This window comes from Corylus avellana, chromosome ca2, assembly GCF_901000735.1.
Source record: "Corylus avellana chromosome ca2, CavTom2PMs-1.0".
NCBI lineage: Eukaryota > Viridiplantae > Streptophyta > Magnoliopsida > Fagales > Betulaceae > Corylus > Corylus avellana.
Window position 1 is genome coordinate 16908294 of NC_081542.1, and position 25661 is coordinate 16933954.

Consider the following 25661-nt stretch of genomic DNA (forward strand, 5'->3'; position numbering starts at 1 on the left):
TTTATTAAAACATCGGGGATCCCTAAAGCCCATACGTCCCACTTTTTTTGCTACACCCATTCGATTCCAACTCATCCAATGTACTTTAGAATCATTGTTGAAATGGCTCCACCAAAAATTCTGCATAAGTTTATTAATCTCCAAACATAAAACTTTTGGAAGAAGAAATACACTCATGCAATAAGTTGGGATTGTTTGGATTACCGCCTTAATTAGAATTTCCTTCTCAGCTTGAGAAAGAAATCTTAGTTTCCAGTCCTGTAATCTCTTCCAAATGCGATCCACAATTCCTCTAAAACCCGCAGTTCACGATTTTCCCACCAACACAGGCAATTCCAAATACGTGTCAAAGCATTGCGTGATAGGTATCCCCGACACCTCCCCAATCCTTTCCTTGTCCGCCAAAGAGGTATTTTTGCTGAAAAAAAATCGTTGTCTTGTTACTATTAAGGCCTCGTTTGGTTCGCGGATTAAACTATTGGATTGGACTAGCTAACACTAAGTATAGCTAGTCCTTTGTTTGGTAACACTCTATTCTTGGTAATGGTTTATTTCCATGAGACTATTAATCTCATACACACAAGGTTAGCTAAACTACTCAAAAATGAATAGCTTAGCTAATCCATTACGTACTATGGAATTAAAATTAACGTATAAAATTGCCAAAAAAAATCCTACCCTTCTCACACTCACGAGGTTCTCACGTTCTCCATCTCTCTACCCCTCTCTTCTCTTCGATCTCTTTTTCTTGGTTATTTCGTTTTCTTTTTGCTTCTTGGATTTTTTTTTTTCTTCTCTTTTTTTTTTATTATTTTTTTATTTTATTTCTTTTGATTATCTACAACATTTCTTTGATTTTGTTTCTCCATCTCTCTCTCTCTCTCTCTTTTTTCTTTTGATTCTCTGTAACATTTCTCTTTGATTCTGTTTCTCTGTCTCTGTCTCTGTCTGTCTTTTTTTTTTTTTTTTTTTTAATTTCTGCACGGATTATTTTTCTGGATTGAGTTTGATTGACATTAGAAGTCAAGATTGAGTTTGATTCTGTATAGTTGTTTATGTTTCAATTTTTTTTTTTTTTTTAAAAAAGTCTTTAATAATATAAATTGTATTTTTATTATAAGGGTATTTTAGGAAATAAGATCACAATACGATTCCATTCACCAACATATTGCATTGTACCAAACAAAGGAATATGATTAGCTAGTCTATTTCAAAGTTATAACCAAACAAAGGAATATGAATAGTTAATCTATTCCACACTTTTCTATTCCCAGTGGTAGTTAATCATTTTCCAATGGACTAGACGTACAATTCGTGAACCCAACGAGGCCTAAGTCTTTGACCGAACGCTTCTTCATATTGTCGTAGAAGGCTTGTCAATGATTCCATTGCGAGATATTGGCCCTTATTCCCCTCGTTGGTTGACTCTAACCTGATACATAGGTTGTTTTTGTCTACAAAATATGAATTTATGATTGGATTCCAACCTTAAAAAAATTAAACGTTAAGAAGATGGAAAATCTTTAAATATTTTATTCAATTACAAACTCATATTCATAAGTTTCTATTTTTCTCTCTATTTCTCCATTCAAGTCTTATTCAAATTTGAGTTCTTCTTTTTTTTTTCTCCAATTTTATTATTTTTGAAAAACTAAAGAGGTGTTTGTTAAACACCCTCTCCTTACACGACACTGTTTATACTTTTTGTGAAAAAAATGAGAAAAATGATTGGTATAAAAAAATGAAAAAGTGGTATTAAAAGTGAAATTTTTTTGTTTTGTAGTGATTTTTTTTATTTGAATAACATAAAAAACTGAATGATATGATATAAAAAGTGAAATTGTTTTGATGTTAATTTTGCATTCCAAAAAGCGATAAGAATGATTTTTAAATAAAAATATAATATTTAAATTTAAGAAAAATGTGTCACTTAAATTTCTCGCCTTAGGCCACAAAATGTATTGAGCTAGCCTTGGTTGCCAAGGTCATTAATTTTAGTTTTCAATATGTCAAATTCACTTGCCTCAATAATACAAATTTCTATATTTTTGTATTTGTTTAAAGCATTAGATGAATGAATGGCTCAAATTTTAGAATAGGAAAATCTAATATTTTAAAAAATATGCGGATCTAAATCCTTCCCAAGCATATCTAAAATTTTCTTCCTCGTCACACATAAATGCAGCCACTCTCACACACTGCTCATTTCACTCTCTCTTCCTCTCATTTTTCTTTTGTTTCATCCCCCATTTCTTATCACTTCTATGAATCTGAGTTACATGATATGGGCTTAATTTCTAAAGCACCGTAACTGATAAATAAGGGTAGTTTGAGGTAACTTAATTCCTCCCAAATCAATTCAAGGCTGAATATTATTAATATTTGCTTACTTTAATTTTATTAACAAATTTGGTCTCTTTGAATGGAGACTTACAAAACATAATAGATATAAAAGACTAATAGAAATAAATACTATAATATATTATCTTTAATGATAATATATATTCACTAATATTTAAATTATAGGGTAAAGTCCACATACCCCCCTCAAACTACCACCCAATTGACAATGTCCCCCCCAAACTTTCAATTGCGACAATGTACTCCTCAAACTACCAAAATATTGTTAATATCCCCCCCAAAGCTAGCAAAAAGATCAAAATGCCCCTATATATTTATCAATATGACAAAAATACCCCTAAAATTCAAAAAAACAAATTAAAACGAAAATTTTAATTTTTTTAAAAAAATTATTTTAATTTTTAAAAGATTTTTTTTTTTAAAACCGAAATTTTTATTTTTAAAAAAAAAAAAATCAATTTTTATCTTTTTAGATTTTTTTTAAAATATGTTTTAAAAAACGAAAAAATTTTAATTTTTTTTAAAACGGAAATTTTTATTTAAAAATTATAAAAGAAAACTTTTTTTTTAAAAAAAAAAACAAAAAAAAAAAACGAAAAATTTTCAATTTTTATATAAAAAAAAATCGAAATTTTTTAATTTTTTTTTTCTAATAAAAAGATTTTTTTTAATTTTATTTTAGGTTTTTCCAGAAATTTTAGTATTTTTTTTTTAAATTTTACTAAGGGTAGTTTCGTCAATGAGGGGTACATTGACAATGTTTTGGTAGTTTGTGGGGTACATTGTCGCAATTTAAAGTTTGGGGGGGACATTGTCAATTGGGTGGTAGTTTGAGGGGGGTATGTGGACTTTCCCCTTTATACTATAAATAGCAACTTAGCATACTACTATATTAGTACATATATATCATAGATTCTTTCTGTCACACTGTATTCTTGGTGAGCCATCATTTTTTTTTCTATTAACTTTCAAATTGCACTGCATTTTTGAAATCTAATCCAGATCATGAAATGGGTTCTCAGTTCAATTTACTTTGAAGTGGATGATAGATAGAATGTTGATGATTTTCTTTTATTATTTGTTTAGCTCTTATATATTGTTCTAAGAAAACAACAATGAGCTCTGCAACTGCCAATGAAGACTGACTTGGATGGGCTGCAGAAGATTCTTCTGGAGTTCTCTCACCTTACAAATTCAGCAGAAGGTATATATATGTATGTTTAATTGGTTTTCTTCTTGATGACCCATTATGCGATTTGCCTAATTCCAACTTCAAAAGCCATGATTAAGAGAACCATTGAATTTGCTTGCTCAACTGTTCTGCTGCAGAATAGTAAATATTTCTGTCAAAAGATTGATTAACTGGGTTGGAAAATTTTATGCAGGGCTGTTGGAAGAGACGACGTTTCTATAAAAATCACCCACTGTGGCATTTGTTATGGCGATTTGATTTTTACCAGGAACAAACATGGAGACTCCAAGTATCCTTAGTGCCTGGGTATGTGCACTGGTTAATTGATACTTGGTAATTCTTATGATACAAATGTTTTAGCCTTGAAAATTGGCTTGTAAGGAGATGGTGTCTATTTGTATATATATCGGTTAAGATTGTACTTAACCTGTGTGACACTTAAAAGTTCGACACCCATAACGGCCCACTCTATTAACACTGATTTGATAATAGCTATTTTTCTTTTGGCGGCTCCACTCTGCATCTATCAGTATTCAATGATTTAACAATATACTTATACATAGTACCAAGACATTTTACTAACCTATGAGTAATGTTATATGTCATCTCCCATCCCCCGCACCCATTCTCCCAAAGCCTATATGGCATGGTGCTGCATACTATTTGGTGCATGGAGATTAAGTTTTTTAGTTAGGAGAACCACACAACATAGGATTTGGGAAGATGAGGGTGACAAATAGAATTACTCTCATGCCTATAAGTCTCTTCCTTTGTAACTCAACCAAAAAGTTGCAACGCATTCGATCCCATGCTAGACAAGCTGTTGGTTCTAATATCAAATTATACAAATATTAGGTATATCTCATCATTAAAAATTGGCTTGTAAGGAGGTGTTCAAAAATTTATATACACATGATTAAGATTGTACTTAAGCCGTGTGAAATACTTAGGATCGTAACATCTTACATTTCATTAAACTGATGTATCAATATTGATTAATTGCATGCCAGACATGAGATTGCAGGAATTGTGAAAGAGGTTGGCACCAACGTCCATCGTTTCAAAGTTGGCGACCATGTTGGGGTGGGAACTTATATTAACTCTTCCAGGGATTGTGAGTTTTGTAACAAAAAGCTAGAAGTTCATTGTACAAAGGGAGCTGTTTACACTTTTAACGGCATTGATATGGATGGTACAATCACCAAAGGAGGATACTCCGACTACATTGTTGTCCATGAAAGGCAAGTCCCTTATAATGTCGTACCCTTCACGTACAATGTTCGATTTGATTCCTCATTCATACTTTGGCTCTCTGAATAAAAAATTCTGGTTCCGTTCTCGACAAGGGAAAACGAGACGATTACTCATTGCGTCTTTGATGTCGATCGAGAAGATGACGAAGAAACGGAATAATTTTCACTAGTTTTGTTTTGGTCTTAAATCTGCAGGTACTGCTATACTATTCCTGACAGCTATCCATTGGCTTCAGCTGCCCCTTTCCTTTGTGCTGGAATTACTGTTTATGCTCCTATGATGCGCCATAAGATGAATCAAGCTGGAAAATCTCTTGGAGTGATTGGGCTTGGTGGTCTAGGTCACATGGCAGTGAAGTTTGGGAAAGCTTTTGGGTTGAATGTAACAGTTTTTAGCACAAGCATATCCAAGAAAGAGGAAGCTCTGAGTCTTCTTGGTGCAGACAAATTTGTGATTTCATCTGACCAAGAGGAGATGGCGGTAAAACACACAAGTCTTGTGTCTTGTGTCTTCTTGGGAGCACATTTGCAATACTAAAGTTGATGATGGTATTTTTTTTTTTTTTTTTTTTTTTGCAGGCCCTAGTTAAGTCACTTGACTTTATAATTGACACAGCATCTGGTCAACACCCACTTGATCTATACATATCAATCTTAAAGACTACTGGTGTTCTGGTCGTGGTGTGTGCACCGGGTGAACTCAAGTTCAACCCTATGGGCCTTTATTCAGGTAAGGACAAACTTTTTCACCAAATTGAATCGAAGGAAATCCTTCTGACTCGGTTTGTCAACAATGCACATGAAAATCACACTCTAAGGAGATATGTCAGTTTATCTTCAACTTAGTTGAAGGAAAACTTTGACAGCTATTTCCAACTCCATAGGTTTTTGAAACTTTCAGCCTATTGAACTAACTCCATGCATTGGCCTCTTGGCAGAAATGAGAACCATTACTGGAAGTGGAGTTGGAGGTACGAAAGACATACAAGAAATGTTAAATTTCTGTGCTGTTCACAAAATATATCCTCAAATCGAAGTAGTTCCCATTCAATATGCAAATGAAGCTCTTGAGAGGCTACTAAAGAATGATGTCAAGTACCGGTTCGTGATTGACATTGAAAACTCCCTGAAATGACACCATGAAGAACAAGAGGCATTCAAGTTTAATGTAAAAGCATGAAAGTTTTGATCTTCTACGTAAAGCAGGCGTTGGAATGATTTGGAACAAGCGAGTGGGTTTTATCTACTTTCTCTATTGGTGATGAAAGTGTTTTTTATTTGATGCAACTTTCTTTTCTAATTGTACTGGGGTTTTTGTTGGGTTGCCCCACCCATCTTTTGTGTTTTTTATTTGATGTTCTCTTTTCCTTCCCCTTTTCCTTTGTATTTGCGAAGAAAAGAAAGAAATAATGGGGACAAGTGGTAAGGTTTCCTCATTAACAGAACACACAATTTGCTTAGCATAATTGTTAGTAAATATGTGAACTTTTGGAAATTTGCTTTGCCGATCCTTTCAATGAAATTTGATTACAACAAGAAAATTGAAGGAGGAGAAACCTGAGTAAGATGAAGGATCATCTATTCTTCCAAAAACCAACTAACTCGTATAGTCTGTTGAGAGAATTGGTATGTTATTGAGGATGCAGAGACTGAAGGTGTACATCGTGTGGTAACATTAATTCCTAAAAGACACTTCCATGTTTATGAGATCAAATAATGTTGGAAACCAGTCGAGTCCTTTTCCACCCGACATACCAATTCACATTCATACAACAATCAGTGGATAAAGTAAAATGAGAACTTAATGATTAAGATAGTGGTAGTCAATTTAAGAGACAAAATTTGCCACAACTTAATGAATTCGACACGAACTCAACACAAAATTAGCGGATTAGGTCAATGTTGAATAGCCTAACCTATTTAATTAAATGAATCAGGCTAAAATTGACCTCTATAATCTTTTATTCACACCTCAACACGATTCGAACTCGATACATGATATTTAGGGCTAACTTTTTGATACGACCTATGAACCTCAAACTCAACACAATATTAATGAGTTAGAGTTAAAGGGTTTAAATCCTATAATTAAAATGTCCGAATTAAGATTAACATATATAGTCATGCATCGACACAACCTAAACCCGACACGCGAGTACAAATTGCCCCATTTGAATCAATCTGCCAATTTCTAGATGACTGGGAAGGGGGATTGAAATTTAGGTCAGTTGGGTTTAGCCTGCGAACAAACAGTGGAATGGTCCTAACCAATTCCCATTAATGTAGAATCCCTTAGGTTCCCATTCACTTGGAATTTCCTTGAGAACATCCGTGGCTGCAAAGCTTAAGGTGACAAAATATGGGACTCAATCTGGCATCCTAGTTTCGAAATTAACACAAAATAGCTATAAACAATACGTCTTCATAAAATGCATGAGGTAGCAACTAGATAGCCAGAACAAGTCCCATCTGTAATCAGATCCTTTTCAAGTTAAAAATTTCCGATAGGGCAAAATGCTGTTTGTATATATTAAGAAAAGTTAATGATGCTTAAGCATCCCCTCGAGCCTGACATAATCTTTCAACAGCATTTGGTAGTGCTGTTACATCATTAGCATATTGTGCAGCATCCTAGAAATGCTGCAATGGAAGCTAGACAAGTCCACTCATTTAGCATTTCTAGTCCAAATCAAGCTCATATATTTAGAATTTAGTCAAACATAGACAATCAAATAAACGATCAATTATACTAGAGGAAGAATCCATAATCTGGTTTTACAACGTTAAACACAAACAGCAACATGTGCCAATAAGTCCTGAAATTCATATAAAAAAAAAATACAGAAATGCAATTCATATCTCAGCGGCAGCAGGTTGGGTCATTCCCAACTTCACTAACAACTTGCTTAGGGACTCTGGTGGGCATACCTGGTACTTCACTTTTCCAGAAGGCAAGACGAAGACTTCAGCCAATTCTAGCTTATCTGAAGTAAGACTGGTGCTGTCCATTGTCTTACTGAGCACTTTCAGTGCAAGCTCAACTGCTTCTTCTCTTGTGATTTCATCCTTGTAATCCTGCTTAAGCATCGACTGTGCTGCCTGGTTGTTTGCCCCAATCGCTGCAGCCTTCCAACCACCATAGTTTCCACTTGGGTCACTCATGTAAAGCTGGAAACCAAAATTTTTGTCCCAACCTGCAAAAAGAAATGAAACACCAAATGGACGGAGCCCACCAAACTGTGTGTAACCTTGCTTGGTGTCACAGAGAGATTGGACAAGCTGCTCAACAGGCATCGGCTCTTGGTAAGCAAAAGTATAACGCTGGGCTTGGACTCTAGCCGTGTTGATAAGGATGTTGGCATCTGACATTATTCCAGCAACAGCACACGCTACATGGTCATCAATCTTATACATCTTTTCAGTTGATGTTGAGGTTTGAAGGAGCTTGGAAGTGACCTTCTTTTCACCAACCAAGACAACTCCATCCTTGGATAAAATCCCTATTGCAGTTCCAGCATTTCCAATGGCCTCCATTGCATATTCAACTTGGTAGAGACGACCTTCTGGAGAGAATATCGTTGTGCGGCTATCATACCTTCGAGACATTTTATATCACACTGAAACAAAGAGAGAATTAGTCAAAAGAGAACAATGTTGCAAACTTGCAATGAAAAGAACAATAAATCTTAAGAATGGTACAAGGAATAAAAAAGTGAGCATGTACAGAGTGGAGTCCCTATCTTAAACTTGGAAAATCCAATGTCAATAAAATAATATCAGTCACTACAATGATGCTTTCTTGTTTTGTATGTAAGCACAAACCATCCATCATGTAGCTAGTAAAACTGTGTGATCCCACAATCTCAAAAGCTGTATTTTTTTGCACTTACGTTGTTAAAATGATTCAATAAATTAACCTTCTTAACACAAAAAGGAAGCACAAAGAGATAACACATAGAAATTAGGAATTTTAAGCTGTTATTACTCTCCACATGTGAATCAGTGACAGTTGAAGCATCAGTGCATGTAGACTAAAATTTTTGGTGTTATAAGTGTTGACTACCCAAGTAACTATTGCGTACCAAAAGATAAGTACAGAACAATCATGCTGTTGGTCAGTTAACTTGAGTGGTTTTGTAATAAAATAGTCATCATTTATGCTATAAAATTTCTCAAGGTGTTAATATAAATCCAAGAAAAGATGTAAAGTTACTTGGAAATATCCTTGCATATATTAACAACCTACTCAAACAAGTCTAAAAAGAAGTATAAACCAACATTATACCGTTAATTGATACAAATTTGCAATGCTTTATTAATTCCATCGGGCATGTTCAACCTCTCAAGGTCGTTCAGTATGGTATCTATGTCCCATATGACTATATCTGATCAATTTCATTGATCTTCAAATAAGTCCCACATAGTCGATTTTGTACACTTAATAGCACAAATCAAATTTAAGCCAAAAGATCTAAAAAATAAATAAATAAAAATCCGGAGTCAAAGCTTCCTGTCTACAACTCAATTGGAAATGGCAGCAAAAGGATGTATTCCAAGGAGAAAAGCCCAGCCAAAATAACCACAACTATTAAGGTTGAAAAATCATACGTGTATTATTTTTAGCTATAGGAAGACAGTGGAGGAACCAAATAGAACCATTCAGATTTTAGGTTTAGATGGTTTCGAATTAATTTTCTCTTCATTGAAAGCACTAGGGTGCAAATACATGGGGGCTTGGGGTGTTTCTCCAAAATTTTTAAAAAATGCCCTTAAATTTTTTTTTTCTAAAAAAAATAGAATATGCCCCTCAATTTTTTGTTTTTTTTTTTTGTTTATTACTTTTGCCCCCCAAACTATAAATGATAGTTCCGCCCATGCAGAGCAATCATAGTCCAAATTGGCCCAACGGTGTTTGGTTTCCGGTTCTGAGTTTCTGGGCATGTTTCTTTCAGACCAAAAGGGACATGACTTACTATTGTGTATGGAAGTTGGGTTCATCACATACTCGATCGGTTCAAAGAACTATTTTTGAGTAAAATTAGTGAACCTTGGAGAAATGAAGAGAGATGAAGTGGGTTTTCTGTATTTATCTGTGGGGATGGGAGAGGGGTACAGTCTGCCATTAGAGAAAGAGATAGATGTTGGGGCTCAACCGAACATAGTTGTGATTTTTCCACCATTTTGAGGAAATCCAGAAAATTAAGATAACCAAACTCTAAGATGTATAGGAATTGAAAAGCCCAGCAAAAGGATTATATACAGATCATCATCGTGTGTTGATCAATTAGTTTACCTGCTTTTCTAAAGAATCTGACTCTCTCTTGAATCCTATTAAGGTTGAACTTCCACACCCAAAAGCAAAGCACACCCATTTACATACACAGGATGATTCAGCCATAACGATAAGGAAACAGGAAAAAGAGAACAAGAACAAAGCACCCACTGAGAGAGCAAAGCTGAAAAGAAGAAGAAGAAGAAGAAGAAAGACATTACCTTGGAGGAGAAGCTATCGCGAAGCGAAGAGTAGAAGAACTGTCTATTTGGGGATCGTGGGGAGGGGTCTTTGCTTTTAATAAAACCGTATTGCGCCTATCTTTATAATTTCAGCCTAAAAAGATTTATAAACCCAACAACGTTAAAGTAGCCCACAAGGTATTAAATTGTGGATCCGGTGGGATCTTCTCTAAATGGCCGGCCCAACCCTTAAGGCGGGTTAGGCCGCCTAGTGCTCCCAATTTAATAAGGTTTCCAATTAAAAAAAAATTAATACAAAAATTTTAAGCCATTATTACCATCCATATTCTTTAATTAAAGCTCCTAATCATGGTAAATAAATAATTTAAAAAGGACCTTCGATTTAATAAGGAATAGGATCATTTCCAGTTCATATTGGATTGGAGAATATCCAGTTAATAGCCGAGAGATCCTGAGGACATAAACAAGACATCTGTCCAATTAATAAAAATAATTAAAAAATAAAATTATAAAAAAACTAAGGGGTGGCTGGACCACCTCAGTTGGATCACTCCACTTAAAAGTTTCACCTAAGGCCCCAAAATATATTGAGCTGGCTCTGAGTGCCCCTATCTCATAATTCGGATCTAGACCCTATCCCGATCCCACCAATCAGCAATTTTTTAATTCTTCATGTCCATTTTACATTGGCTAACATGACGTATTTTAAGTGGTTTGAGAAAAGCTATTACATGTCACGTCAATTGATGTGAAATGAGTATGAAAAATGCTATTGCTTTTTTTCATGTGATCTGAATCATGTGAGAGTTTTAGGGTCGTAGGATCATACTATGTGATTCATAGTTTTAACAATCATGCGTGTATTATGGCCTGTCTGTTGTGACGATGCGTCTATGTAAGTTACGCAACCAATTGTTGTATGCATGTATAAGATTTGAAATAGAAGGAACACATGTTCCAATCGTAACAAGTCTAGTTTCAAATGAAATTATACTGGAACCGAATTTGACATATATGTATATATATACACAAACACATATACTAAGCAATACAGAAAGAAGAAAATATACTAATAGATACAAAAAGTAAGGCATCATTTTTGTACTTAACAACCATCACTAGACACTATCAAGGATATAATTTTCTATAAGAAATCACCATTAGCTTTGTTTTGTTTGTTTGTTTTTTTTTTTTTCTTGGTTTTTTCTCCTATCCAATGTATCCATGACCAAATCATCTTGTGTTTGAGGATGGGAGCTTTACTTTTGGTTTTGAAAATTCAGCCTTAACAATATAAAACGAGAGTGTTGTTTCATTAAAAAACTTGGGTAGAAGAGCAATTCTTCATGTGGAAACCTCACTTGAAAGAACTAACGAGTTTAAATTTTTAATTTTATATACAGTGAACATCTACAAGCGGGGATAGCTCAGTTGGGAGAGCGTCAGACTGAAGATCTGAAGGTCGCGTGTTCGATCCACGCTCACCGCATTATCAGTTTTTCATCATCCACGTGTTTTGTGGATACTCAAAAGTAAACCCCACATTGGGCCGAGCGACTCCGGCCTTTCCATTCTTTGAAGCCCATATGCGGTTCTTTCCATTGTTTTATTGTTTTATTATAATTCAAGACAAATTGAGGCTTCTCTTTGATTCCAACTGTAAATCAAATTCTGAAAATTGTTATATATTGTCTGTTGCCTCAATCAAGGCTATTCTAGATCACTTTAAATTCCATTCTATTTCTAATTTATTAATTTATTTGGTTCACATGCATGGAATCAAGTGGTGCATACTGCATACTTCCACACAAGTGAATGTACATTTATCTTCTAAGAGTCTGTTTGGAATTGTATTTGATAAATAAAATTTTTAAGTCAAAAAATATTTTTTTGGCAAAAACTTCATTTTTTGCGAAAGGTGCTTATTTGTCATTTTTAGATTTTTTGAACTCTTAAAAGCGTTTTTAATTTTTTTTTTTTTTATCAAATTAGTACTTTTTTAGTGTTAAACGCACTTTTAGATCCCTCAAACGCAATCCCAAACAGGCCCTAAAGCAAATAAGGATGATTGTGAATTCTCACAAGCAGACTTGGGGGAAATATGATTATTTTGAAGGGTACCAATTAAAGCCTCATCCTCATGATATTTGAAGGTGAATTTTGATGCGGTTGTTTATGTTGGAGACATTTTGCTTTTGTTTAGGTTTGCGATTTAAAAATATGCAATTTAAAAAGTGATTTTTAAAAATACCATTAAACGTTTGACAAAATCGCGATTTAGCCTTTAAAATTTTCCGTTTTCAAAAATGCAATCTCGAACAATTTTTCTTATGTGATTTAATTTAAAATCACATTTTTTATCTATAAAATCGTAATGCGAAACCCACTCTTAATCTGGCTCAAGTTCCTTCTTGAAAAGCAGTGAAAGTTTCAAGACAAACCAACTAGTAGCTATCACCGATTTGGTGTTCAATAATAAGAATAAATAATCTAAATGATCTTAACAAAAATCAATAATCAAAACAAACGGTGAAATAAATTAGTGTCACCCAATCCAAAAGTCATTATACGTAACCATTGATCAAAAATCACAATTTTTGATCAATGGTTATTAATGTAAAACTCTTACTTCCCGCCTTTTGAACATTAACCTTATACGTAACCATTGATCAAACATCACATCTTAGACATCTATCATCTTTTGTTAAATTATCGTTTCTCAATTCTCTCAAAACTTTAAGACGATAAGAAATTATAAATTTAATAATTTAGTCAATATTATAACAATTTCTTTTGTGTGTGGACTTAAATTCTCCCTTAATAAGTGATGTCTAACCGGTGAAACATTTAATTTGAATTAAAAATAAATTACAAAAACATAGTTTAAATTCAAAATCTCTGCTTTAATACTATGTTCGTTCCAAAAGGTAAAAGCTTAAACCGATAAAACATAATAATAAATTTAATTATTGAATTAATATATTAACCGTTCTTAATTATTTATTACTTACTATTTTTCCAAAAAGCTACATAATGTGCTTCCCAAGTGCAGAGAGTACGAAGCACAAATTCCTTGTAGCTAGAGCCCACAAGAATACCTATGTAGATGAGATATGCGATATACGCACACAGCATACAGTAACCTAAATGACAAAAGGAAAACTAACGAAGCGCACGCGTCCCACATCGAAAAGTTACGAAATAGGAAAGCTATTTATATAGCGCCATTCTTGCTTGAAAGGGTACGACCTTACTTGAACAGGATCTGTTCTATAGGCTCGTACCTCTGTATCCTTGAGTTCTAAGGAGACAGGAACCTAAATCTGGTTGATGAACCATGGCCGTGCGATCAGAGCGTGAGTGACAGTGTCGTGGTCTGTGGGCCATTGATGCAGTAGAGGATCGTTCTCAGCCATCAGTGGCTGGGATGGTCGTACAGCTGTCTGACAGATTTCCAATTTTTTTGTTTTCTGTTATTTTTTTTTCAATTCGAAATTGTTTTGCACTTTTGCCCTTTTCACTTTTCACTTTTCATCATTATTTTAGACGAACGGAAATTGGCGCTTCAAACGTCCTAAAACATAAATTCATTCGAAGAAAGTGAAGGGCCGTTTTTGGAATTTGCTTATCTTTACTAATTGTTGATTCGGCTTTGGTTTGTGAACACAAGATGCATAAGCAAGCTGAACTATCACTCGTTCTTAATTATTAATATAAAACTCTCATTTTGAATCATCTTAATCTCACTTTTACTATTTCATGGTTTAAATTAAAATTCACAGCATCTAACAATGTGTTATACGTTACCTATGTATTAAATGATGTAACATCCTGTATACCATTAGATGTTATAAAATCTAATATGGACCATAAAATTATTTATATTTGTTTAACTTGAAATAAAGAAAATCTTATTTTTCGCAATCTCACAATGACTTCTATCTAAGAATTATTCAAACTCGACAGCCTTGTTGTACCTCACTCTTGTCTTCAATAGTTTTTATTTTTTATTTTTTTTGACCCTAAGGCGAGGAACAAGTCATCCAAGCTAAGTTCCTTCAACTCCAAGCCCAAGATTTGGCCGAAACGTCCTCAATTATTAATGTAACATTCTCAATTTACGTCGTATGCACAAAGGACAAGATATGTGAGCGGTAATCATTGGTCAAACATCACATCTTGGACATCTATCCCCCCTTAATTATTTATTCCTTTCTATTTTTTCAAAGCTAGAAAAGAGCCACAACCCTTGAGCAATTAGTACTTACTTTACCTTTTCCTTAACCAGTGTTGTTACTTTCTAGTAAACCTAATATAATAATAATATAAAAAAAGTAGAACAAAGGGGTCATTGGTAGAGACAGGCAATATTTTAGTAGGTAAATTAACACATCGGATGTCGAAAGAATCGTCCTATGCCCTTGAGGATAGATTATTAAGAGCCATGCTGAGCATTGATCGGGTATTTACTTCTAAGGAAGAAAATGGCTGCAAAAGAAGGGAGGCTTCTTCTTTTTCCTCTCCAAATAGTTTTTATAGTACTTCTGTCTTTCTCTCCTTCCCTCCTTGTTCATTCTAAATGCAACAAAAATCCAGTCATCTTCAACTTTGGTGACTAGTTCTGATTCTGGTGGTTTTGCTGCGGGAATTGGACACGATTTTGGTCCTCCCAATGGACGTACCTACTTCCATCACCCATCAGGTCGATTATGCGATGGACGGTTGATAATTGATTTCCTTTGTAAGTATCTCATGCTTTCTTTTATCTCGACAAGAAGTAAATATTATTTATGTTACACACAAAAAAAAAAAAAAAAATGTAGAAGTCGAGCAATCGGTTAAGTTTGGGTTTGGCTTGAGTCTAGTTTTAGTTGGATGTGAGCCCGTTGGGACCGAAACATGTGTCATGTGTCATGTAACAAGACACAAAAGACACATGGCCTCGTCCAATGAATTGAAATTAGACTCAAACCAAATCTGTTAAGTGGTTAATTTGCTTGTTTTACAGGCGCATGCAAGTTTGAAAACCGGTTATTTGATACCATACCTAGAATCGTTGGGGCCAAATTTCACAAATGGAGCTAACTTTGCTGCAAGTGGTGCATCTACTTTACCTGGCTTGATTCCTTTCAGCTTGAAGGTTCAAGTTCTTCAGTTTCTTCGTTTTCGAGCTCGCTCCTTAGAACTAATATCAAAAGGTACATTTTCAAGTTAAATAATAACCACTGGTAAATGCCTATTTTGGTCATTGAAAAAGAGAGGTAATTTTAATTTCATCACTAATACTCAAAGTTTTAACCAAGTCTTCAATTCATTATTATTTTTTTATAAACATGTTAGAACATAAAATAATAATATACTAGAATACGCAAGCTATATTTGCCTAAGTGAAATAGAAAACCTCAACAACAGAAACCTAAAAAAAAAATTAGGGGAGAGATATCTCCTAATTTATGCCCAATAATGCTTTATAGATGAAATACATAGATTTTTTTTTTTTTTTTTTTTTTTTTTTTTTTTTTTTTAAATTTATAAACTAAGCTAACGACCTAATATTACCTTAATTATAATGAGTTCATTTTTCACGTGGTTATACAACTTTTTGAATTAATTGGAGACTTGATTATAGCCTTTTAAATTAAAATTTCATGTTTTTCAGGGACCAAAATAGATATTTCTCTTTCAATTTTTGATGAATTAATGGAAATGTCTAATGCAAAATCTTCATTTAGGTTACAAAGGTTTGGTTAACAAGGAGGAATTCAAGAATGCACTTTACATGATTGACATGGGACAAAATGATCTTGCGGGTTCATTCTTTTATTTCTCATATAAACAAGTTATCCAAAGAATTCCCTCCTTCATCAACGAAATAAAAAATGCCATATGGGTGAGTTGAGTTTTCACATTTAATTAAAGGGCACATTTTCTCATGCCAATGTTTTCTCAGATTTTCAGCCTCGTATGTTTTGGTGCAAAGCTATTTTTCGTCGGAAAACGTAGCTATTTTTTACTGTTTGTTTGCAACCCTGAAAAATGATTCAAAAAACATTTTTTAGTGTTTGGCTCGTCACCAAATGTTTATTATACTTTCATATAATCTGAAGAGCTGCAAGAAAAAGAGACAACGAAAAAGAGCTACGAAGGAAGAGTGTGTGTGCGAATAAAAGGTTTTTGGGGGTGGGATCGAGATTCATTGCAATTGCTTGCAATTTGGGTAAGCAATTGTGAGAGGGCATGTTCGGGCACGTAGGCCCCATATGGGGTCCTCTTACAATTGCCTGCCTGGGTTTTGAGAGAACAATGAAAAATAGTTTATGCAAATGAGAAGCGTAAATCATTTTACGCCTCATGAAGGTTATTTTTCTTGATCAATTGAAATTTTTTTTTAAGTCGACTAATATTTTACGCCGTGCCAAAGACTAGAAAATAGAAAAAACCTTTGTCAGAAAACATTTTCCACCAAGACAGATAGGGTCAATTGGGTTGAAGAAAATTTCTTCAACTCGATATTTTAAATTGACATGTTCTAAGGACACATATTATTAAACTAACATGCTCTAAATTAAGATACATATCAGTTTGACTATCTTAAGGATATATGATATCAATTTAATATACCGAGTTTGAAAATTTTCTTTCGTGCGCGACCCAATTTGAAAGAAAACTTAAACGGGTTGTGTTTTGTTATTTCTTGTGAATCCAAATATAGAGTATATACCAAAATGGTGGGAAGAATTTCTGGGTGCACAACACCGGGCCACTTGGTTGTCTTCCCCAACAAGTTGCAATGAGAGGCACAAACGCTAGTGATTTTGATAAGCATGGATGCCTTGAGTTTCTGAACAATGCTGCAAGATCATTCAACATCCAATTGCAAGCTATGTGTGATGACCTCAGATCTGAAATGATGAATGCCATGATTGTCTACGTTGATGTTTATGCCATCAAATACGATCTCATTGCCAATTCTGCTGCTTATGGTATGATGATATACATCTCATTCTGTTATCACAAAGTTTTCCTTTAAGCTAGCGTCAGTCTTTAGAGTATGTGATATATATGTGGGAAAACTTCACATACTTTTTTAAAGGGATATCTTCGTCATTTTTGTTTCCTCTGTTAGGATTCAACAAAAAATCCTGACAGAATGGTTAATTAAAAGGGATTGAAAGATTAGAACCCGGCATTACAAATTTCTGAAATTTAAAGGGCATTAAAAAATGCATGGTAATTTAAGAGGGTAAATCAATTTTTTCCTATAGTAATTTATATTATGAATTCCAAAGTTTCATGTTATGGTATGGATGAATGGTTCATTTTGCAGGGTTTGCGAATCCGTTAATGGCATGTTGTGGGTATGGAGGGCCACCCTACAATTATAATCCCAATATTACGTGCGGCCAAACACGTTTTAATGTGTGCAATGAAGAATTAAAGTACATAAGCTGGGATGGAACTCACTACACAGAAGCTGCCAATGCAATCGTTGCATCCAAAATACTCTCTACTCATTACTCTACTCCACCAATTGCCTTTACCTACTTTTGTAATCCCTAACCTATTTGGGACTCAAAATTTTCATGACAATGAGACACATTATCATGAATGTGTCATATAATTAAGGTTAAAATTGTTGAGTACTATGTGTCAATATGAGTAGTAATTGTCAATCACTCCATATTATTATTATAGGTCCGGTTCTAGTTGAAATTGGATTAAATCGATGAGATTGACATCTGTCTCTTGTATCCGGTTATAGGATATGTTTCTCAATCCCAATGGGTTTAAGTCCAACTAGAACAGGATCCAAGTCAAAGCTAATATTATAATTTAAGTTTATAAATTAATTATTTATATCAATGACATACTATATATCATAAAAGTAATTAATGTTACTCTTTACACATATTTCACACAAGTTAACGTGTTGTGTTTTAAGTTGTTTACTTAGAGGCTGGATTTACATGCATAGTGATTGATCGTGCTTGTCAATGTGGATTGACAGGAAATGACTCTACGATTAAGTCAGTATATACTTAAAAAATAACTTGAAATAAAAAATAAATAGGACAAGTTTTTTGAAGTGTATTAAAATCCATTATAGGTTGCCTTTTATAATGGTTTGATCTTAACAAGTCATCGCTGGTTCCTCCATTATAATGGTCTCTATAGTGGGGTTTATCCCACATTCCTTCACTTGCCATCATTCATTCCCCATGGGTGAGATTCGGGCTCGCGAAGTAGCCAAGTAACGTAGAAGTGGCGTGGAAGAGAATCTTGTGTGTCAATTGTTTAAATGTTCCTTGCCGATTGTTCCAACAACATTGGTCATCTTTAGCCACAATACTCGATAGTATACCTTTCAACCCTAAAAGTCCGACGGCACGCACGGTACCAATGAGAGACCCGTTGGTAAGACTTTCTCGTCCTACATAAAAATGAACCAAGATCAAAATCAGCCGGGCCTCTTCTTGTAGTATACGATTGGAGGAATTTGTGGAGCCTCCAGATTCAACATAGATTAAAACATCTTCTTTGGAAAATTGATTGATTGGGACATTCTCCCAACAAAAGCAAAGCTAGCTAGAATGATTCCTTCTGTTGATCCTGAAGCATGGTGCCATGGTTATGCCCTATCTGTAATTCTAATATGAAAATGTCACATCATGTTTTCTTAGGTTGTCACATAGTTAATAACTATAATAACTACAAACCAGTTTGTAGGAATCAAGTCTATTCTAGATTCCTTTCTATTTCCAAAAGGGAGGCTTACAATTTTCAAATAATTGCCATATAATTATAACTATATATGGATCTTTTTTGGTTCACAAGAAATCAAATGGTGCATAGTTCTACACAAGAATAAATAAATAATCCAAGTAGCTATCGCCTATCACTTGTTTGATATTCAATAATAAGAATAAATAATTCAATCAATCTTTTAAAAAATCAATAATAAAAACAAACGGTGAATTAAATTTTAGGCATAGTGTCACCCAACCCAAAATTCATTATACTAAATAATATGAGCTTTTTTTTTTTTTTTTTTTTTTTTTTTTTTTAAATAAAAAATTGAGCAGGGTTTAGGGTTTCTAGCTAGTTTTTCAAAGGTCAAGGTTTTTAGATTTTCTTCTTTGGTTTTTACTTGTCAAGAAAAAAAAAATTCCTTAAAACATATGTTGTGACCTAATTTGAACAAATACATTATAATCTCTGCCAAAAGTTACTCAACCCAAAAGTGGCGAATAAGGTTTTATTCTAACTCAATTTATTAAATTAATATATATATATTAAAAGAAAGATCTATCTATAGGAGGAGCTGAGGCAGTGGTTACTTGCAAGTAATAACAACGCTCGATTTATTCTACTCTTCTTATTATTTTCTACATTTAAAATCTACGGAAATTGACCCTTAGAAACATCCTACAACACAAAATCATTTGGAGAAAGTAAAAGGCCTATTTGTTGGAATCTCTTTATCAAAGACCTTGTTAGCTGTAACTCTAGAGAAAAAAAATTAAAAAGGAAAAAACTTAGATTATACATTAACATTGCATTGGCCCCTCACAAATTTACTAGTTGTTAGTTTAGCTTAGGTTTATGTATACAGGACGCAATCTAAGATGTCATACGTTTTCAATTGTTAATGTGACATTCTCAATTTGTGTCTTCTGCACACAAGACGTAAGGACGTTAGCCTTATATATAACCATCGGTTAAGCATCGCATCTTGGACATGTATTTAGATTGCCACTTCTCTCAAAACTTTAAGGTAATAAGAAATAATAAATTTAATCATTTAATTAATATTCAACATTCTTACTCACATGTATAAGTGAAGGTTAACACATTTCAAAGCTTATGTTTTAATACAATGTTAAATTCCCGCTTGTTCTAAAATATTAAACTAATAAAAGAAAATATATTTAATTAGTATGCTAACTTCTTAATTATTTATTCCTTACTATTTTTCCAAAGCTATAGAAAAGGTCCATCCCTTGAGATGCACAAAGTCGATTTATATATATATATATATATATATATATATATATAGGGGATGCACCGTGCACGCATAGAGCTTTACAGTAACCTAAATGACAAACCTAACGAAGCGCTCGCGTCCCACATCGAAAAGTTGCGAAATAGAAAAGCTATTTATATAGCGCCATTCTTGCTTAGAAGCGTACGACCTTACTTGAACAGGATCTGTTCTATAGGCTCGTACCTCTGTATCCTTGAGTTCTAAGGAGACAGGAACCTAAATCTGGTTGATGAACCATGGCCGTGCGATCAGAGCGTGAGTGACAGCGTCGTGGTCCTTGGGCCATTGATGCAGTAGAGGATCGTTCTCAGCCATCAGTGGCTGGGATGGTCGTACAGCTGTCTGACAGATTTCCATCTTTTTTGTCACTTTTAACTTTTATTTGAGAAAGCCAAATAATATTATTTACTTCTTTTACAAATAAATAAATAAAAATTCAAAAATCTTTTCATCTTTTTATTCCATCAAATAATTTTTCTTTGGGGTTCAGCGGAACAGAAACACAAACTCTTCTAGTAAAAATTATAATTAGTTGAATTGATATAATGAATAATTAGTTAAGAAAAATGTTAAGGATTCTAAATTTTTTACTAAGTGATTGGTATCTTATTCATTGGTATCCGTGGTATTTCTCTTGATTAATTTTGTTGATTTTTTTTTTCTAATAAATAAATTTCACATCATTTTAATATTCATGTCTTAGTAAAAGATTTGATATCCTTATCATTTTTTGTTAGTTATTGAACGTTCTATCTTCAAAGAGATGCACTCGAATCTTTGCTGGTTGTTTGAGTTGTGGGTCGTCAGACTTTTTGAACTCTGGTGGATTGTTATTAGTTAGACCCTCCAATAATTCCATTTCCTTTGATCTACGTCTTGATTCTGGCAACTAAAACTTAATCTTTTTATGGTTAAGTTGGACGAGCACACAAACTCTTTTAGTAAAAACTATAATTAGTTGAGTGAATAAGTTATTTGATGTTATATCTTAGAAATAGTGCACTCAGATCCTTATTGGTTGTTTAGGTTGTAGGCCACCGAACCTTTTAGGCTTTTCGGTAGCTGGTTATAGGGAAGCCTATTGGTAGCTAGGCCCTCCAATAGTTTTCTAATTCCCTTGAATGATTGTATTAATAGTCGTTCATAATATTTTTCTCTATAAGGCCATCGGTAATTAGGCTCTCCAAGTAAGGGGAAATATATATATATATATATATATATATATAAAATGTATGTTCTAACTTAATTTAAACAATGACATCATAATATATCATGCAAAAGTTACTCAACCCCAAAGTAAATGAATAAAGTTTTCCTCATCTAATTTATTAAATTAATATTTATTGTTAGATGATATAATTCTAGCGTACATGCCGTTGTCATTTGCAAGCAAATGTATTCCACTATTCTTTATTATTTTCTAAATTTATATAAGACCTATACCGAAATTGACCCTTCGAAACATCTTACAACACAAAATCATTTTGGAGAAAGTTAAAGGCTGTTTGCCTGTTTGTTTGAGCTTGTAACTCTTGGAGTAAAAAACTTATATTAACCAAGATTTCCACCTTTAACTTATTCATGCTCATACATTAACGTTGCATTGTCCCCTCATAAATTTACTAATTGTTGATTCGGCATTATTTTTTTTTTTATTATTATTATTATTTTCAGGATGTAAGTTACGGTGTCACACGTCTCAAATATGGATTTTCTAAATTTCAAAAACCCATTAGAGATGTTTTGAGTTTGTATCGAGTATGAATTTTGTGGAAAAAAAGAAGAGGGAAATAAAACTTTGATTTTTTTTTATTTTTTTTTATTTTTTTTTTCATTTAACATAAGAGAACATAAGCCTTTTATGTAATGACCATTGGTCAAGCATCACATTTTGGACATCTAACCTCCCTTAATTATTTATTTGTTATTATTTTTCCAAAGCTACAAAAGAGCCCCGACCCTTGAGTAATTACTACATATTCTAAATTTTTCTTAACAATGGTTAGTTGTTACTTATTAGTAAACCTAATAAAAATAAATAAGAAACGTATCACAAAGGCGTCATAGGTGGAGACAGGCAATATTTTAGTAGGTAAATTAACGCATCGGATGGCGAAAGAATCGTCCTATGCCCTCAAGGATAGATTATTAAGAGCCATACTTAGCATTGATCAGGTATTCACTTCTAAGGAAGAAAATGGTTGCAAAAGAAGGGAGGCTTCTTCTTTTTCCACTCCAAATAGTTTTTATAGTACTTGTGTCTTTCTCTCTTCCCCTCCTTGTTCATTCTAAATGCAAAATAAATCCAGTAACCTTCAACTTTGGTGACTCTAGCTAATTCTGATTCTGGTGGTTTTGCTGCGGGACTTGGACACGATTTTGGTCCTCCCAATGGACGTACCTACTTCCATCACCCATCAGGTCGATTATGCGATGGACGGTTGATAATTGATTTCCTTTGTAAGTACTATATGCTTTCTTTTATCTCTACAACAAGTAAATATTATTTATGTTACACCAAAAAAATAAAAAGAAGATTTATGTGGAGAAGTCTAAGCACCATGTTGAGTTTGGGTTTGGCTTAGGTTTAGTTTCATTTGGAATTGAATTCTTTGAGACTGCAACCTATAACAAGACACAAAAGATACATGTCTCAATCTGAAACTGAACTTAAGCCGAATCCATTGAGTTCTAAGTTCGGGTTTGGCTTAGGTCCAGTTTTAGTTGAAACTGGGACATGCGTCATGTTTTTATAACAAGACACAAGAGAGACATGTCCGAGTTCCAACAAGTTGAAATTGGACTCAAAGTTTGGGTTTGACTTAAGTCCAGTTTTAGTTGGAATTGGATTCGTTGAAATGGGAATATCCTATAACAAGACACAAAGAACACATGCCTCAATCCCAATGAATTGAAACTAAACTCAAATAGAATCTAATGAGTTCTAATTTATGAATCCATGTAAGCGTTCATTTTTTTTTTTTTTTTTTGGCATCAAAGTAGTTAATTTGCTTGTTTTACAGGTGTAAGTTTGAAAATTGGTTATTTGACCCCATACCTAGAATCCCTGAGGCCAAATTTCACAAATGGAGCTAACTTTGCTTCAAGTGGTTCAGCTGCTCTATCTGAATTGATTCCTTTCAGCTTGAATGTTCAAGTTCTTCAGTTTCTTCGTTTTCGAGCTGACTCCTTAGAGCTACTATCAAAAGGTAATTTTTCAAGTTCATTTGTGCCCTCCAATAGAAGTAGGCTACAAAGAACCTAGTTTATGTCAGATCCTTATATAAAATTTTCTCTTAGAATCCAAGTTTTCTTCGTACTCATAAAATTTTAATTAATCAAGTCTTCAATTATTATTTTTTTTTAAAAGAAAAAATTATATTTACATCATTCTATTGTTAGCACATAAAATAATAATATACTAGAATACGCAAGTCATATTTGCTCAAATGAAATCGAAAACCACAACAATAGAATATTACCTTAATTATAATGAAATTCATTCTTCACTTAGATAAACATCTTTTTGAGTTAATTGGAGACTTGATTATAACTTTTTTAAAATTCAAAAACCAAATTAAAATTTCATGTATTTTTCAGGGACCAAGATAGAGATTTCTCTTTCAGTTTTAAATGAATTAATGGAAATGTCTAATGCAAAATCTTCATTTAGGTCACAAAGGTTTTGTTAACGAGGAGGAATTCAAGAATGCACTCTACATGATTGACATGGGACAAAATGATCTTGCCGGTTCATTCTTTTATTTCTCATATGAACAAGTTATCCAAAGAATTCCCTCCTTCATCAACCAAAGAAAGAATGCTATACGGGTGAGTTGAGTTTTCACATTTTCTTATGCTATTAATTAAAAATATTTTTTGTCGGAAAATATGTTTTTCAGCTATATATATATATATATATTAAAAAAGTTACTATTTTATGTTATTTATTTATAACCCTAAAAATGGTTTGAAAAACATTATTCGGGGCCAAATATTTCTTATATTTGATATAATCTGAGAAGCTACAAGAAAAGAAAAAAGAAAAAAAGAAAAAGAAAAAAGGGGGCGAAGAGGTGATGTGGAGAAAGAGAGTGTGTGAGAATTGAGATCCAGTGCAACTGCTTGCTCATATTGCTTGTAATTTGGATAGGCAATTATGAAAAGGCCCTCGTTAGGCACACCTGCCCGAGCAGGTGTTCAAGCATGTAAGCCCCATAAGGAACCCTATCACAATTGCTTACCTGGGTTGTGGGAGAGCAACGAAAAATAGTTTATGTAAATGAGAAGCGTAAACCGTTTTACACCTCATAAAGATTATTTTCTTTGGTCAATTGAAAAACATTTTGAGGTTGCTCAATATTTATGAGGTGTCAAATACACAAAATAGGAAAAACCTTTTCTAGGAAATATTTTACAGCGAAACAAAAATGGCCAATTGGGTTCAAGAAATTTCCTTCAACTTTAATTTATTAAACTGACAAGTTTCAAGGACTCATATTATTAAAAATTGACATGTGTCTAAGGACACATGTGAACGGTTTTATAGACTTCATGTCCAATTAAAAATCATATGTTCTAAGAACATGTCAATTTAATAATAGTTCGAGTTTGAAAAATTATTTCAACCCAATCTAAAAGAAAACTTTGTCCTTTGATTGAAATTCTCAAACCACGTGTTGCGTTATTTCTTGTGAATCCAAATATAGAGTATATGCCAAAATGGTGGGATGAATTTCTGGGTGCACAACACTGGGCCACTTGGTTGTCTTCCCCAACAACTTGCAATGAGAGGCACAAATTCTAGTGATTTTGATAACCATGGATGCCTTGAGTTTCTGAAATGCTGCAAAAGCATTCAACATACAATTGCAAGCTCTGTGTGAAGACCTCAGATCTGAAATGAAGAATGCCATAATTGTCTACGTTGATATTTATGCCATCAAATACAATCTCATCAATGGCAATTCTGCTGATTATGGTATGATCATATACAACTCATTCTCTTTGGACAAAGTTTTCCTATTACATCTCTTTTATTAAATTGACACCTGTCTTTAGAGCATGTGATATATTTATGGAAAAAACTTGACTAAGTTATACTCCCTCTAAACTTCAAGCATATTTCAATATCTTCCCTAAACTTTAAAATTTTTTACGGTGGAATTCTGATCTTTCAACTACTTTCAATCGCCCTTATCATTTAGTTGTTTTCATTAACTTAAACGGCTATCATAATAATATATGTTCTATGAACACAAATTTTCTACAAGATAGCCTTTAAAAGTGACATGTGAGAAACACGTTTTTTTTTTTTTTTTTTAATGCTTCTTTG

At 33.5% G+C, this 25661-nt stretch overlaps 1 protein-coding gene, 3 non-coding genes and 3 pseudogenes across 4 annotated transcripts; 6 read left to right on the top strand and 1 right to left on the bottom strand.

Annotated features, from left to right (window-relative positions):
* The first annotated feature begins 3476 nt into the window (after window positions 1-3476).
* Window positions 3477-5941, top strand: LOC132172648 (probable cinnamyl alcohol dehydrogenase 1; annotated as a pseudogene).
* Window positions 5942-7529: 1588 nt separating this feature from the next.
* LOC132170949 (proteasome subunit alpha type-4) lies at window positions 7530-10386 on the bottom strand. The gene is made up of 2 exons (XM_059582109.1): window positions 10300-10386; window positions 7530-8423 (listed from the first exon to the last, which is right to left on the bottom strand). The coding sequence occupies exon 2, from the start codon at window positions 8410-8412 to the stop codon at window positions 7660-7662; it is 753 nt and encodes a 250-aa protein (XP_059438092.1). The 5' UTR covers window positions 8413-8423; window positions 10300-10386; the 3' UTR covers window positions 7530-7659.
* A 1311-nt stretch (window positions 10387-11697) lies between these two features.
* TRNAF-GAA (transfer RNA phenylalanine (anticodon GAA)) lies at window positions 11698-11770 on the top strand. Its single transcript has one exon. It is a non-coding gene; the product is annotated as a tRNA-Phe (tRNA).
* A 1755-nt stretch (window positions 11771-13525) lies between these two features.
* Window positions 13526-13734, top strand: LOC132173207 (small nucleolar RNA U3). The gene has a single exon (XR_009439298.1). It is a non-coding gene; the product is annotated as a small nucleolar RNA U3 (small nucleolar RNA).
* Window positions 13735-14765: 1031 nt separating this feature from the next.
* Window positions 14766-17841, top strand: LOC132169180 (GDSL esterase/lipase At1g09390-like; annotated as a pseudogene).
* A 2628-nt stretch (window positions 17842-20469) lies between these two features.
* On the top strand, window positions 20470-20678 carry LOC132173205 (small nucleolar RNA U3). Its single transcript, XR_009439296.1, has one exon. It is a non-coding gene; the product is annotated as a small nucleolar RNA U3 (small nucleolar RNA).
* A 1845-nt stretch (window positions 20679-22523) lies between these two features.
* The window catches only part of LOC132169181 (GDSL esterase/lipase LIP-4-like), a 5557-nt pseudogene continuing 2419 nt past the window's right edge, over window positions 22524-25661 (top strand).